Raw genomic sequence first — 13266 nt, forward strand, 5'->3', positions numbered from 1 at the left:
ATCCCCGAGCTGACGTGTCCATTTTCTCCTGCGCAGTGTCTGACGCCATCCACATGCAAGGGGAGTGGAGCTTTGCGAGAACCCACCCCCTCCTCACTGCTTTGTACCGCAAGGTGAGTGTCCTGGGGTGCAGCCAGGCTGCTGGCTGGCTTGTGGTCCCAGTTCTGTCAGGCAGGGCGTGTGGACGGTCGCAGTGCCGTCCACGTGGGCACCATGGCCTGGGGACACCACCCCTTGGCAGAGCGCCATCGCCCCTGTGCTCCTCTGTGGTGAGGGTCCCGCAGCGGCCCAAGCTGAGCAGCCGTGGAGGGAGCGCCCGGGTCCCTTGTCCCCGGGGCCGCGCCTGGCCGGTGCTTGCGCCTTCCCTGTGCGAGTGGGGAGCTGGGGGCAGTGGCTCCCGCCTGCGGGTGACGTGCTATCTGTCTCAGCTCTTCGTGTTCCTGAGCCCGGAGGAGCTGGTCTCCCTTCTGCAGGAAGTTCTGGAAACACGCGAGGTCAGCTGGCAGCACGTGCTCTCCTGCGTGTCTGCGCTGGGGGTCTGCGTACAGGAGGCTCCGCAGCTGCTCCGAGGTGTGTGCTGCTGGGGCCCAGGCGCTGTGCGCACGTGGCCGTGTGCTGCGTGCGGAACTGAACGTCCCTTCCGCGGGCAAGCGTCCAGCGCAGGAGGCCGGCGGGGTGTCTGCTGGAGCCCACAGCCCCCCTTTGCCCCTGGGGGTCCAGGCAGTGAGCTGAGGAGCCCCACCCTGGGGCTTTGGTGCACAGCCGCAGCATCCCCCCAGCTCTGGCTGAGCGCCCATCGCTCCCCCTCGTCTGGTCAGACTCTGCTTGGCAGCCTGGTTGCCCGGCGTAGGGCGGAGCTGCTGCTGGGCTGAGCCGAGGAGCGCCTCCCTCCCAGCTCTGTAGCCAGCGCTGGCCGGGCCGTGCTGTCCCAGTCCCGAAGGTCGGCGCTGGGGCGGGCACAGTCTCCCAGCAAGCCCTGGGTGCCCTGCAGAGCTCGCATGCTCGACTGCATGCCTGGTTCCAGCTGTGACTGTTGTGCTCTCCCTAGACTGGGTGGCCCGTTTGATGGCCCATGCGTTCGACAGCTGTGACCGCGACAGCTTGGCCACCGCATTCCTGGTTGCGCGCCAGGCCGCTCTGGAGGGCCCCTCCGTTTTTCCGTCGTACGCAGACTGGTTCAAGGTGAGTCACCTGGGCGGGCCTGTGACTCGGAATTGCTGTCCTCACACCGCACAGAAGCAGGAGCTGTGCACAGAGGAAGGAGGACGGCCTTCGGGAGGCGTGGTCCTAGCCAGGCCTAGGGGAAGACTCGTCACACCAGCTGCAGAGCTGGCCAGGACACCCAGGCCATCTTGAACAGCTGGGGGCAGGACTCACAGCGGGCGGGGGGATGCTTACAGCAGGCTGGGGGGCTCACAGCGGGCGAGGGGATGCTTACAGCGGGCTGGGGGGCTCACAGCGGGTGGGGGGATGCTTACAGCGGGCTGGGGGGCTCACAGCAGGCTGGGGGGGCTCACAGCGGGCTGGGGGGGCTCACAGCAGGCTGGGGGGCTCACAGCAGGCTGGGGGGGCTCACAGCAGGCTGGAGGGCTCACAGCAGGCTGGGGGGGGCTCACAGTAGGCTGGAGGGCTCACAGCGGGCTGGGGGGGGCTCACAGCAGGCTGGGGGGGCTCACAGCGGGCTGGGGGGCTCACAGCGGGCTGGGGGGGCTCACAGCAGGCTGGGGGGGCTCACAGCAGCCTGGGGGCGGCTCATAGCAGGCTGGGAGGTGCTCAATAGTTTGGGGGGATTCACCCACTGGGGGGGGCTCACAGCAGGCTGTGGCAGAGTTCAGAGGCTGGGGGTGCTCACAGCAGGCTGGGGGATGCTCAATAGTCTGGGGACTCACAGGCTGATGGGGGACTCAGCAGTGCGGGGCTCATAGGCTGGGGGGGTTCATAGCAGCCTGGGGGCTCACAGCAGACTGGGGGGCCTCACAGGCTAGTGGGGTGCTCACAGTGGCTGGGGGCTCTGATTTCTTACCAGCAGTGGCTGCCCTTGCCCTTGATTTCTACCTCATCTACTTGAAGGGACCCTCTCTCCCTCTTTTATAAGAAAATTAGTGCAATCAGTCAGGAAGAAGTTGAAACAAAAGTCGCTTCTTACTGCAGAAATGCTGAGCATTGATTCCTGCCTTATGAAAGTTGAACAGCTCTTTCTTTTCTTCAGACACTTCTTAGATCTTTCCTTTCTTGTTTCCTGCAATATGACTCCATGTCCTCTCTCTGACAGGTGTTTACTCCTCTGTGCCCAAACCTGAATATTAGACTCTTCTAGAGAGGGCTTTTTTAAAAAAATCAGTTTATTTTTAATTGCCCTAAAATAAACATAATACAAAAATCATTTTAGCCATTTTAAGCGGACAGTTCTTCAACATTAAGTACGTTGACAAAATTGTGTGACTTTTAGTACTATTTCCATCATCCTAAACCCTGATACGTACTTACTCAGCCTAACTCCCCCTCCGCTCCCCGACCCGGCTGCCTGGTTCTGCTTCCTGCCTTTGTGAATTTTCTTCTTCTAAGTATTTCATGTAGGAGAAATCACGCTGTATTTGGCCTTTTCTGCGTGGCTTATTTCACTCAACTTGGTGTCTTCAGGGTTCACCCATGTGCCAGCACTTCACTTCTTTAGGCAGCAGAATATGACACTGTGTGGAGAGAACACGTTTTGTTTGTCCATTCCTCTGAGGACACTGGGGTTGCTTTCGCCCTTGGTAGTTGTGAGTGATGCCGTGATGACCACGGTGGACAGGGGTCTGTCCGAGTCCCTGCTTTCAGTTCTTCGGGGTATGAACCCCGTCTTAAGGTACTTCCTTCCTGAGGAGCCACCAAACTGTCTTCCACAGTGGCTGTACCATGTTACATTCCCATCAGCAACAGAGTTCCACTTTCTCTGCCTCTTCTCCAACATACTATTCTCTGTGTTTTAAATAATAGCTGTCCTTGCAGGTGTGAAGTATTACCATTGTGTTTCCCTAAAAGTTCATGATGTTGAGCAACTTTTCCTGTGTTAAATGGCCACTCGTTTGTCATCTTTGGAGATATGTTTGTTCAAGTCCTTTGCCCGTTTTTTAAATTAAGTTCTTTTTGTTGTTGAGTTGTAGAAGTTCTTTATATATTCCAGATATTAAATCATTATCTGATAATAGTTTGACACTATTTTCCCCCATTCTGTAGGCTGTCTTTTCACTTTTTCAATAACTTCCTTCAGTGCACAAAAGTTTTGAATTATGAAGAAATCAGATTAATCTGTTGTTTCCATTGTTGTTCATGCATTTGGTGTCATATCTAAGAATCTGTTTCTGAATTCCAGGCTGTAAAACTTTTATAAAGTTTTAACTCTTGTATTGAGGTCCTTGATCTTACTTGAGTTGGGTTTGGATGTGGCTGAGAGTAGGAGTCTAACTTCAGTCTCCTGCATATGGATATCCATACACCTAGCACCTATTCTTTCCCCATTGCATGTACTTTGCACCCGTGTCAAAAATCACTTGGCCATAGATGTGTGGGTCTGTTTCTGGACTTTCAGTTCTCTTCCACTGATCTGTCTATCTTCATGCTAGTACCACACTGTTTTGATTACTGTTGCTTTGTAGTACAATTTGAAATCAGGTAGTATGAGTCCTCCAAACCAGTTCTTTTTCAAGATTGTTCTAGCTATTTGTGTCCCCTTGTAATTCTATATTAATTTGAAGATCAGTTTTCCCATTTCTGCAAAAAAGGACTACTGAAATTTTAATAGGGATTGTATAAAATATTTGAATAGTATTGACATTAACAATGTTAACTCTTCTAATCCATGAACATGGAATGTCTTTCTGTTTGTCTTTTAATTTCTTTTAGCAGTGTTTTGTAGTTTCAGCATACAAGTCTTTTATATCATTAAATTATTCCTACATATTTTATTATTTTAGATCAGGGATTCTTAACCTTTTTTGTTCCACAGACCCCTTTGCCAATCAGGTAAAAACCACAGACCTTACTAAGTCCACACTATACTGTGTGTATTTAATAAATACATTATACCCATACCAACATGTCCCCACAATAATAATGTTTTTTTGAACTTCAATTCAAGCTCATGAACTCCTTGTTAAGAATCCTTGTTTTAGATGATTTTGTAAATGGAATTTTTTTCTTAATTTCCCCTGCGGATTGTTCATTGATAGTATATTAAAAAAACAGGTGTTTTTTTGGCTTTTGATCTTGTACCCTGCCACTTTGCTGAATTCATTTACTAGCTCTAATAGTTTTCTTGAGGATTCTTTTGGGTTTTCTATATATAAGATCATATTGACTGCAAATAGAATATTAACTTCTTCCATTCCAGTTTGGATTTCTTTTATTTCTTTTTCTTGCCTAATGGCTCTATCAAGAACTTCTAATAGAATACTGACTAAAATTGGTGTCTTGTTCCTGATCTTTAAGAGAACTTTAAGTCTCTCACCATCGAGTATGTTAGCTGTGGATTTTTCATGAATGGGCTTTATGATCTTAAAAAGTTCCCTTCTATTACTACTTTTCTGAGTGTTGTTATTAATAGCAAGAAAAGGTGTGGGAATTTGTTGAATGCCCTTTCTACATCTTTTGAGATAATCATAGGTTGCGGGGCTCTGATGTCCATATATGTTTATAATCATATCTTCTGGCTGGATTGAACCTTTATCAGTATGTGATATATCCTTCTTTGTCTCTTACAGCCCTTTTTTGACTTAAAATGTATTTGTCTGACAATGTATAGCCTCTCCAGCTCTTTTCTTTTAGGAGGTACTGGGGATTGAACACAGGACTTTGTATATGCAAAGCAGGTGCTAAACCACTGAGTTACACCTGCTCCATGTCCAGGTCTCTTTTGATTATTTGCATGGGATATCTTTCCCCACTTTTACTTTCAATCTTTTGGTGTCTTTGAACCTAAAGTTGTACACAGCATATAGATGAATCATGCTTTTTTCTCAAATGTGCTAATCTCTTCCTCTTAATAGAGGAGTTTAATCCATTTATAGTTAATGTAATATTTGAGAAGGAAGGATTTCTTTCTTTCATTTAGCTACTTGTTTTCTCTATCTTGTATGTTTTTGTTCCCAAGTTATTCCATTACTACTTCTTTTGTATTTAGTTGCTTCTTTGTAGTGTGCCCTTCTGATTTCCACCTTACTTCCTTTTCTTCTGTATTTTATCATGTTACACTGATAGCATCTTAGTTTGACTGGTACCAGCCTAGTCTCAGTAGCATAAAACCTCTACTCCCATATATCTTCTTTCTTCCTCTTTATGGTTTTTGCCTCAGATTACATCTTCATATATCTTATGCCCATTAACATAGCTTTTATATGTTACTTCACATATTTGCCTTTTAAGTCCTATGGGAAAAGGCTGATCAGTTACAAACTGAAAGTATAATACAGGATCTTGTATTTGCCTGTGTGTTACCATCATCAGTGTCTTTATTTTATTATTATTTTCTGTTCTTTGTGTCTATTTGCTGCGTCTTCTTTGTCCGCTTCTGTTGTCAGCGGCACGGGAATCTGTGTTTCTTTTTGTTGCATCATCTTGTTGTGTCAGCTCTCCGTGTGTGCGGCACCACTCCTGGGCAGGCTGCACTTTCTTTCGCACTGGGTGGCTCTCCTTATAGGGCGCATTCTTTGCGTGTGGGGCCCCCCTACATGGGGGATACCCCTGCGTGGCACGGCACTCCTTGCGCGCATCAGCACTGTGCATGGGCCAGCTCCACACAGGTCAAGGAGGCCCAGGGTTTGAACTGCGGACCTCCCATGTTGTAGACGGACGCCCTAACCACTGGGCCAAGTCTACCACCATCAGTGTCTTTATTTCTTCCTATGGCTTCAGGTTATTTTCAAGTGTCCTTTGATTTTAGTGTGAAGGACTCCCTTTCGTGTAACTTGTAAGGCAGGTCTGCTAAGAACTCTTTCAGTTCAATTTTGTTTATCTATAAATATCTTAATTTCTCCTTTGTTTTATTTTATTTAAATATATTATTTATTTTTAAAAGATACATAGATCACACGAAATGTTACATTAAAAAAATAGGGAAGTGGATGTGGCTTGAGTGATGGCCTCTGCCTGCCATGTGGAAGGACCCAGGTTTGATCCCGGGGCCTCCTGGTAAAAAAAAAAGAGAAAACTTGCCTGCAGCCGGGTGCCTGCGCGGTGAGCCAGTGCCCATGCAGTGAGTCAAGCGCCCGCGTGGTGAGCCAGTGTCCACACAAGTGAGTCTCACAGCAAGAGGATGACGCAGTGAAAGATAGACAAAGGGGTGAGTCAGGGTGAAGTGCAGCAGGAACCAGGAACTGAGGTGGCGCAGCAGAACCTCTCTACATCAGAGATCCCAGGGTTGAATCCCGGTGAATCCTAGAGGAGAAAAAACGAGAAGACAAAACGAGAAATAGATATGAAGATCACATAGCAAATGGACACAGTAAAAAAAAACACAACAACAAAAAAACAACACCACAGGGCAGGAGGAGGGGGAGGGCGGGGGAAATAAATAAAAATAAATCTTAAAAAAAAATTTCAGGAGATTCCCATATTCCCCATTCCCCACACCCCCCAGTCTTCCCACATCAACAACAACTTTTTTGGTGTGGCACATTCATTGCATTTGATTAATACATTTTGAAACACTACTACACAAGCATGGATTATTGTTTATGTTGAGGTTTACACTTAGTCCGTTCAGTGGGTTATGACAGGATATATAATGTCCTGCATCTGTCCCTGCAATATCATTGAGGACAATGCCAAGTCCCGAAAATGCCCCCGCATCAAACCTCCTTTCCCTTCTCCCTGCCTTCAGCAACTCCCGTTGCCACTGTGTCCACATCAATGATATAATTTCTTCCATTGCTAGAGTCACAATAATTCTATAGAATATCAGTAAGTCCACTCTAGTCCATATTTTATTCCCCCATCCTGGGGACCCTGGGGTGGCGATGTCCACTCCACCTCTAAATTGAACGGGGGCTTCAATCCTGCACAGTTGGTGGATGGGACTCTCGTGCCCACAGCTATAGCCTCTGGGTTCCTGGATGTGGTGGTTGACCATCTTCACCTCCCTGTTAGCTGAGCTGACCTGGGTAAGTCCTACGAACTGGAGAGTAGGCGTTGCAACACTCCTGAGGCTCAGGGCCGAGCAGGCACATGGACGGCCTAGAGATTCAAGTTTCCTGGGCATACACCAACCCCAGCACCAGCCACAGGTTCGATAAAAGTGACGGAAGAGGCATGTGTAGAGAGGTCACATCTGAGTCCAACTCCATCACACTCAGGAGCACAAATTCCAAAGTAGGGTCCACTGGCAGGCACTGAACTCCAGAGCCATCTGCCATGACCAGAGGACCTGGGTGTCTCTGTTCTCCCTTATTTTTTAAATAAAATTTTGCCAGATGGAGAATTCTTCATTGATAGTTTTCTTCTTTAAAAACTTTAGATACATCACTCCACTGTCTCTAGCCTCCTGTTTCTGATGAGAAATCCACTGATGGTCTTATTGGGGATGTATTAGCATATGGCTGCCCTCTTGCTGTTTTCAGACTCCTCTCCTTGTCTTTGGATTTTGACAGTCGTGCTATGATGTGTCTCGGTGTTGCTCTCCTAGAGTCGAGCCTTCTTGGAATTCATTGAGTTTTTGGGACATGTCTTTGGTCAGATTTGGGAAGCTTGTAAGGCCATTATTTCTTTAAATACTTTTTCTTCCCCTTTCTCTTATTAGTGTCCCACAGGCCCCTCAAAACTCATTTTTCTTCATTGTTTTTCTAATTTCATGTCTTCTAGTTCGCTGATCCTTTCTTCTTGCCGTTCAAATCTGCTGTTGAATCCATCTCATGAGTTTTTATTCCAGTTACTATATTTTGCAGCTCCAAAATGACTTTTTAGTTTCTTTTTATAATTTCCACCTCTTTATTTTGATTGTTTTCCTAATTTCCTTTAGTTCTTTGTGTATGTATTCCTTAAGGTCACTGAACATAATTAAGATAATTGATTTAAAGCTTTGACTAATCGTTCCAATATTTGAGATTCTTTGGGAATGATTTCTAGCAGGTTCTTTTTTTCCTGTGAAAGAGCCATCTTTTCCTGTTTGTTTATGTGTTTTGTAATTTTTTGCTGAGAACTGGGCATTCTGAGTATTGTGGTTTTGTAACTCTAGGAATCTCTTCTCTCTCTCCTCGGGATTGAACTGGTTGCTGTTGCTATTGGGGGCTGGAGCCATCGATTTGTCACCTTTCCCAACGTTTTCTCCCAAATGGGGAATGGAAAGAGCAAAGAGAAAAAAGGAGGCGCTGCCTCTTGAAGCTCTTACCTAAGGGCTCGAAGAGTGGCCACCCTCAGAGCCAACCCAGGGGTACGACGTAGCGGCAAAGAGCCGTGATGTGTGACCCGACCGTGCACCCCAGACCTGGGGCCAGCTCCTCCGGCTGCCCTGGCCCCGCAGGCTGCCCCAGGAGCCCGGCAGCCCCCCTGCCGCTGCCACACGGGACGGAGGCTGGCTCTGCTGCACAGAGGGCGAAACTCGGCTTCATCTGCTGCCGTTCTGTGGCCCTCTCTCCAGCTGTGCAGGGTGCGCAGTGCTCCCTTAGACTCCAGTGTTCCCAGGAGCTGTGCACAAGCTCTGCGAGGTCGGCAGTCTGGGTGGAGGGACTGATTTTCTGGAGCTTTCTGCTCCACCATCTGCCCTGTGAGTATCAATCTTGCTCTTACAGTTAAATTTTTGTTAGAAGGTGAGTTTGTAAACTCAGAATTCTGGAGAGTTTTTTAAAAATACAGATTCCAGAACCACAGGACCTGCTGAATCCAAGCCTTCCAAGGGTGGGGCCTGGGGCCTGGGGCAATGGGTTTGAGACCCCGGGCGTCCCTGTGGCAGCTGGTCGTTTCGCAGCCGATCTTCCGGGAAGAGCCGCCCCTGTGAAAGTGCCTTTGTGCTGGAAGGGCCCTCCTCCAGGCACTGGGCTGTGCGGTGACCTCCGCCTCGCCCGGCACAGGGTCTTCTGGGAGGAGTCTCTGTGTGAGGTTTGGGTCGACAGCGAGTAGTTACTGCATTCTTTGCCTCTTTTATTATTATTTTGTTTTAAAGTTCTTTCTCATTTTCCCATGTGCCTTTTCCCTGCTCTGTGAGGGCGGCCCTGGGATTGCATGGAACGTGGCCAGGGACTCATTGCTGTGACCTTGGTGAAGGTCGGGATGGTTTAGGGTGGCTTAGGGTCGTCTAGTGTGGTTTAGGGGGTTTAGGACGTGTACTTGGACATGTCATCGTTGTCCTCATGCAGCCAAGTCCCTTTCCCCCTTTCCCTTGGCCTTGGTGTTTGTATCAGTCAGCGAAAGTGGTGCTGCTGTAAAATGCCAGAAACCTGTTGGTTTTTATAAAGGGTATTTATTTGGGGTAGGAGCTTACAGATAGCAGGCCATAAAGCATAAGTTACTTCCCTCACCAAAGTCTATTTTCACATGATGGAGCAAGACGGCTGCCGACGGCTGCCAGGGCTCAGGCTGCCTGGACTCCTCTCTTCCAGGGTCTTGCTTTTCTCTGGGCTCAGGTCCTCTCTTCCTGGGGCTGGCTTCTCTTTCCTCTGTGAGCTTACTTCCTAGGGCTCCAGCTTAAGGCTTCAGCATCAAACTCCAACATTAAGAACTCTCAGCTCTGTCCTTCGCCATGCCTTTTATCTGTGAGTCCCCACCCACCGACGGGGGACTCAGCGCCCTAGTGACGTGGCCCAATCAAAGCCCCAGTCGTAACTTAATCATGCTCAGGTACAGACCAGATCACAAACATAATCCAATATCTCTTTTTGCAATTCATAACCATATCAGACTGCTACAGTGTTCCAAAGTGGCTTCATCCAGAAGTTAATGTTGTTTGCCAAGTAACAGTGGAGTAGGACAGTTAAATTTTGGCCCCTCAAGTTAGTTTTTGATAGTAAGTGACTTTGACTTTCTATTTCATCACAGGAGAAAGCACTCTGATTTGGCCTGCATCCCTCAGGCAACATCCTTAAATATATTGAACTAAAATTCCCTTTGGTTGTGTATAGTTTTTTGCAATAGCCAGTTTCCTGTTTATGATTTTAAAAAGCAATTAAAGCAATAGCGGCCAAATGTAGCTTAAGTCACTGCCTGGAGGCGCCAGCTCTGGGCCCCTCATCTCCTGTGCTCTGTCCCCCTCCCCTGCGACCCCCTGCTGGGGTCCACCCTGCTCTGTCCCACTCCCCTGCGACCCCCGCTGGGGTCCACCCTGCTCTGTCCCCCCTCCCCTGTGACTCCCTGCTGGGGTCCACCCTGCTCTGTCCCCCCTCCCCTGTGACTCCCTGCTGGGGTCCACCCTGCTCTGTCCCCCCTCCCCTGCGACCCCCTGCTGGGGTCCACCCTGCTCTGTCCCCCTCCCCTGCGACTCCCTGCTGGGGTCCACCCTGCTCTGTCCCACTCCCCTGCGACCCCCGCTGGGGTCCACCCTGCTCTGTCCCCCCTCCCCTGTGACTCCCTGCTGGGGTCCACCCTGCTCTGTCCCCCCTCCCATGCAGCCCCCCCTGGAGTCCACCCTGCTCTGTCCCCCTCCCCTGCGACCCCCTGATGGGGTCTACCCAGCTCTGTCCCCCTCCCCTACAGCCCCCTCCCCTGCAGCCCCCGCTGGGGTCCACCCTGCTCTGTCCCCCTCCCCTGCGACCCCCCGCTGGGGTCCACCCTGCCCATGTCCCCCTCCCCTGCGGCCCCCTCTGGGGTCCACCCTGCCCGTGTCCCCCTCCCCTGCAGCCCCCCGCTGGGGTCCACCCTGCTCTGTCCCCCTCCCCTGCGGCCCCCACTGCGGTCCACCCTGCCCGTGTCCCCCTCCCCTGCGGCCCCCACTGGGGCCCACCCTGCTCTGCCCCCCCACTAGGGCCCACCCTGCTCTGCCCCCGCTGGGGCCTATCCTGCTCTGCCCCCCAGGCCTCCTTCGGCGGCGCGCGTGGCTGCCACGCCTGCAGCAAGAAGACCCTGGTTTTCCTGCTCAAGTTCCTGTCGGACCTCGTGCCCTTCGAGACCCCCCGCTGCCTGCAGGTGAGACTGTCCCCGCAGTTCCGCTCCCCTCTGCCCAGTCCAGGGGCCGTGCCCCCGCCTCGGCCTTTCCTAGGGTCAGGACTAAGATCAAAGGCTGCTCTCCCTCCTGGGAAGCTCGTGACTGGACGATGGGGCAGGAAACGAGAGGTGGGGTGCAGGCCTTGGCAAGGAGGAGCTGGTCTGAGGAGTGAAGCGCCCAGAAACCGCCGCAGCCCCGTCCCGGGGCCGGTCAGCCCGTCGGGGCCCGTTGCTCGGGGAGGTCACGCAGCCCTCACGAGAGCCCGCGGGCCCGAGCACCAGCCTGCTGGCGCTGTCCACACCCCGTGGGCCGAGAAGCAGGCTGTGGGTAAGTGCAGTGAGATCCCTGCTCCACCTCAAAGATGGTGAGGAGAAGAATCCAGAAGGACGTGCCTCAAGCCCTGCGGTTCTTACTTGTGGAGTGAAGAGGGTTGGAGAGGAATGGAGGACTTTCACATTTTATTTTATACATTGGCATAGAGCTTAAAATTCTAATATTGAGTCTCTGTTGATTTTATGATAGGAAATGCCTTCTGTGAGCTTTCCCTTTAACATAACATCCTTTTGTGGGGGTGGGGCACCTAGGTATTAATTCACCCCCCCTTTTTATAAAGACTTATTTATTTTATTTAATTCCCCCCCACTCAGTTGTCTGCTCTCTGTGTCCACTTGCTGTGTGTTCTCCTCTGTCTGCTTCTCTTTAGGCAGCACTGGGAACCGATCCTGGGAGCTTCTGGAGTGGAGAGAGGTGCTCAATCTCTTGCTCCACCTCCACTCCCTGGTCTGCTGCGTCTCTTATTGTCTCTCCTGTGTGTCCCTTTCTTGTGTCATCTTGCTGTGTCAGCTCACTGCGCGGGCCGGCTCGCCCTCACCAGGAGGCCCGGGAATTGAACCCTGGACCTCCCATGCGGTAGGCGGGAGCCCAACCGCTTGAGCCACACCCGCTTCCCCACCCCCCTTTTTAAACTCAGAAATTTGCACTGTATTCCAAGCAACATGCAGGGCACGTGGCAGCAGGGAACGTCCCCTCACCCGGTGAGAGCCAGGCACGCCCTTGGGAGGCCTCCGGCCCTTGCTCCCCCCACCCCAACGCTGACCTGATCTTCCCCGCGCCGACGGCTGTGTAGCACCCCTTGGAGAAGCCCTCGCAGCAGACGCCACCACAGGTCTCATCCTGGGCCTGGCTGCTGCGAGCCCTGCCGCCCCGCAGGAGCAGGGAGGGGGAGAGTTTAGCCAGGGGGCACGCTCTGCAGCCAGACTTCCCGCCCGGAGCTCGCGAGCCTGTGCGGTGCTGACGCGGAGCCCGCACCCGTCTCCTCCCGCCTCCAGCGGTGTCCTTGCCCGGCTTGTCCTGCGACTCCCTCAACCGTGGGAGCACCCTCCACGGAGCTCGGCATCCTGATGGCCTCTGCCCAGCGCCGGCGCCCCTTGTGACCCCCTGAATTGTTCTTCCAGTGTCACGTGGGACCAGCCTCCAGCCCCCCTTTCTGCGGTGCTCACTGTCTTTTTGCTCCCAGCTTTCTCTGCATCTGGAGTCCGTCCCTGAATGGGTCACTTCCAAGAAGTGCCTGGGCTCGTGGGCAGGGGCTTGGCAGTGCCTGTAAACGGGCCCCGGCCTTCCGCAGCAGGGCTGGGTGCAGCTGGCCGTCCACAGCGGGGCTGGGGTACACCTGGCCGTCCACAGCGGGGCTGGGGTGCACCTGGCCGTCCCTCTGCTGCGGTGCTGGGGTGCTCCTGGCCATCCACAGCATGCTGGGTGCTCCTGGCTGTCCACTGGTGCTGGGTGCACCTGGCCACCCACAGCAGGGCTGGGGTGCACCTGGCCATCCACAGCATGCTGGGTGCTCCTGGCTGTCCACTGGTGCTGGGGTGCACCTGGCCATCCACAGCGTGGTGGGTGCACCTGGCCTTCCACAGTGGGGCTGGGGTGCACCTGGCCGTCCCTCTGCTGCGGTGCTGGGGTGCTCCTGGCCATCCACAGCATGCTGGGTGCTCCTGGCTGTCCACTGGTGCTGGGGTGCACCTGGCCATCCACAGCGTGGTGGGTGCACCTGGCCTTCCACAGTGGGGCTGGGGTGCACCTGGCCGTCCACAGCGGGGCTGGGGTGCACCTGGCCATCCCTCTGCAGTGGTGCTGGGGTGCTTCTGGCCATCCACAGT

General features: G+C 52.0%; 1 protein-coding gene across 1 annotated transcript in view; it reads left to right on the forward strand.

The window, feature by feature from the left end:
* FANCA (FA complementation group A) overlaps positions 1-13266 on the forward strand; it is a 96378-nt gene that overhangs the window by 36971 nt on the left and 46141 nt on the right. Inside the window, exons 12-15 of the mRNA XM_023583088.3 lie at positions 37-113; positions 429-570; positions 1049-1182; positions 10978-11088. Coding sequence (XP_023438856.2) covers positions 37-113; positions 429-570; positions 1049-1182; positions 10978-11088 — 464 coding nt within the window. The remainder of the gene's footprint in view (positions 1-36; positions 114-428; positions 571-1048; positions 1183-10977; positions 11089-13266) is intronic.

The sequence above is a fragment of the Dasypus novemcinctus genome, chromosome 18 (genome assembly GCF_030445035.2).
Source record: "Dasypus novemcinctus isolate mDasNov1 chromosome 18, mDasNov1.1.hap2, whole genome shotgun sequence".
NCBI classification, from domain to species: Eukaryota; Metazoa; Chordata; class Mammalia; order Cingulata; family Dasypodidae; genus Dasypus; species Dasypus novemcinctus.